A 2,520-nucleotide genomic window follows, 5' to 3' on the forward strand; every position below is an offset into this window, starting at 1 on the left:
TGTGCCCTCCCTGGGCTCGGGTCAGCGGTCGCCCTGCAGCCGCCGTTCCTGGGAGAGGAGAAAGGAGCTGGCTTGTTTTCATGTGTTTTGGGGTCCTGCCCAGCGCAGGTCCTGGCTGTGGATCTAAGCAAAGCGCTGGGTGCTGCAGGGGAGGGCAGAACAGGCCAAGCCCGGGGGCTGAGTGTTGTGGGCAGAGCCATGGCAGCCCCCTTGGCTGTGGGCAGGAGGCTCGGAGCCGGCGAACGTGAGTGCCTGGCTGTGGATCTAAGCAAAGCGCTGGGTGCTGCAGGGGAGGGCAGAACAGGCCAAGCCCGGGGGCTGAGTGTTGTGGGCAGAGCCATGGCAGCCCCCTTGGCTGTGGGCAGGAGGCTCGGAGCCGGCGAACGTGAGTGCCTGGCCACGCTGGTGGCTTGCTTCGTCTCCTCGCCACCTCGTAGGTATCGCGCGCCCGGGGCCATTGCCGTGCTGGTGCTTGCAGAGCTCTGCCCTTGCCTGCCCTGCAGCCATACCTCTCCTGGGCACGTGTGCTCCTGTCATGGCCCTGGGGTGTGGTGGGGTTCACGCAGTCCCCTGGCATCCCCTGAACACGTGGCTTTGCCAAGGGGAGGCCGGGTTCCCCAAGTCCTACTGGGTGCATTCAGGGACAGCAGGGACCACGTGCCATAGCTGGGAGGTGGCCCAGGCAGTGGTGGTGATGCAGCACTGATGCTGCGCTGGAGCCAAGGTGTCGCATGGCACAGCATGGCATCTTTGCACCTAGGGTGCCCACAGAGCCCACACCATGGGCAGTGCTGCTCAACCACACAGTTTGCCCTGCCCAAACATCACCCCTGCACCCGCTGGAGAGCTCTAAAGCAGATGCTTCGAATGCGGGGAGTTTTCCTGTTGTCCTTTGTGCCGAGGTTAAGTTCCTGTGCAGCTTCCTGCCCGTTATATATAGCTGTCAGCCCGTCCTGCAGCACTGCCAGCCGGCTGCTCCAGCCTGGAGCTGTTTATCCACAGCCCAAGCACTCAGTGGAACTTGAGGGGGGCTGGTGGGCACTGACTTCCCTAGGGAGCAGATGGGTCCCCTAGCAGCCTTGTGCAGGGTGAGGCTGGGGGTACCCCCGGGCGCTGGGTGCATGTGGGATGTTCCAGCAGGGGGCCGGGATTTCTGCCAGGCTGTGGTTTTGCCAGAGGCTGGGTGCTCCCTGCCCCGCACGGGATGCCCGAATGAAAGGAGGACTGTTCCTGGAGGTCGCCGGCAACGTCACAAGTTTCTACGTTGCCCTGGCTAAAATTAGACCCTTATCAGTGTTCGGGAGGGATGTGATTTTACAGGTTCCTGTTTATTAGAGCAGCCTTTGCTCAGGGCTGTGTTTCCTGCTCCCTCCCTGGTGGGGACACTGCCCGTAGCTGTCCCCTGCAACTTTGCGGCTTTGCGGTGGCTGGGGCCAGGACCAGCAGCAGAGAGGCTTCTCTTTCTTTAACAAGGGGCTTTTGAACGAGCGGGCGAGATGCCTGAGGTGCCACAACTGGCAGGGATGGGTGGTTTTGCCCTGTGAGCATCTGTGCTGGTGGGAACCGCTGCCAAGGCAATCAGGAAACCTTCCTCTTGCGCTCGCCCACGCTGCTCCCAAGCTGCGGGAGGTCCTGGGGGTCTTGCCTGCAGCCAGCCCCAGTGCTGGCATGAGTGTGCAGGGGGTGCCAGGTCGCTGGGCTTCATTTGGGGCATCCCTGGAGGTACAAGGCTCCCCCTTGTTGCCTTTCTGGGTCTTGGTGCCTAGACAGGGCAAGGACACGATGACCAGTGCTGCTTTCCCTGGGGAGGGTGGGGATGCTGGGACATTATCTGGGGTGGAGGGTGGCTGCTGTGGTGACTGGTGGGGTGGAGTGAGGGGTGGAGAGGTGGGTGCTGGCCATGCTACTGTCTGATGGTGCCCTTGCCTGTCTGTCCTTCTGCAGGCAGGCGGCTGTGCTGTGACCAGCGTCCTGACCCAGCACCTTGCTGTAGGGGTGGGTGTGCCCCGAGCACCCCTCCACCATGTTCAACCTGATGAAGAAGGACAAAGAGAAGGATGGGACCCGAAAGGAGAAGAAGGAAAAGAAGGAGAAGAAGGAGCGGATGTCAGCAGCTGAGCTCAAGAGCCTGGAGGAGATGAGTATGCGCCGGGGCTTCTTCAACCTCAACCGTGCCTCCAAACGGGACTCCAAGACCCGCCTGGAGATCTCCAACCCCATACCCATCAAGGTGGCCAGCGGCTCCGACCTGCATCTCACGGACATTGACTCCGACAGCAACCGGGGCAGCGTCATCTTGGACTCAGGCCACCTGAGCACAGCCAGCTCTAGCGATGATCTCAAGGTGGACGACGGCAACTTCAAGGGCTCGGTGCTTCAGCGGGCGGCCAAATTTGGCTCCTTGGCCAAGCAGAACTCCCAAATGATCGTCAAACGCTTCTCCTTCTCCCAGAAAAGCCGGGACGAGAGCACCTCAGAGACATCCACCCCCTCCGAGCACTCAGCAGCCCCCTCCCCGCA

The 2,520-nt window shown here is 61.8% G+C and overlaps 1 protein-coding gene across 1 annotated transcript in view; it reads left to right on the plus strand.

Annotated features, from left to right (window-relative positions):
- Positions 1-2,023: 2,023 nt before the first annotated feature.
- The window catches only part of LOC103777334 (unconventional myosin-XVIIIa-like), a gene marked incomplete at its 3' end in the record, with an annotated part of 969 nt that continues 472 nt past the window's right edge, over positions 2,024-2,520 (plus strand). Inside the window, exon 1 of the mRNA XM_008944887.1 lies at positions 2,024-2,517. Coding sequence (XP_008943135.1) covers positions 2,024-2,517 — 494 coding nt within the window. The remainder of the gene's footprint in view (positions 2,518-2,520) is intronic.

Source organism: Merops nubicus, unplaced genomic scaffold, assembly GCF_000691845.1.
Source record: "Merops nubicus isolate BGI_N331 unplaced genomic scaffold, ASM69184v1 scaffold27657, whole genome shotgun sequence".
NCBI lineage: Eukaryota > Metazoa > Chordata > Aves > Coraciiformes > Meropidae > Merops > Merops nubicus.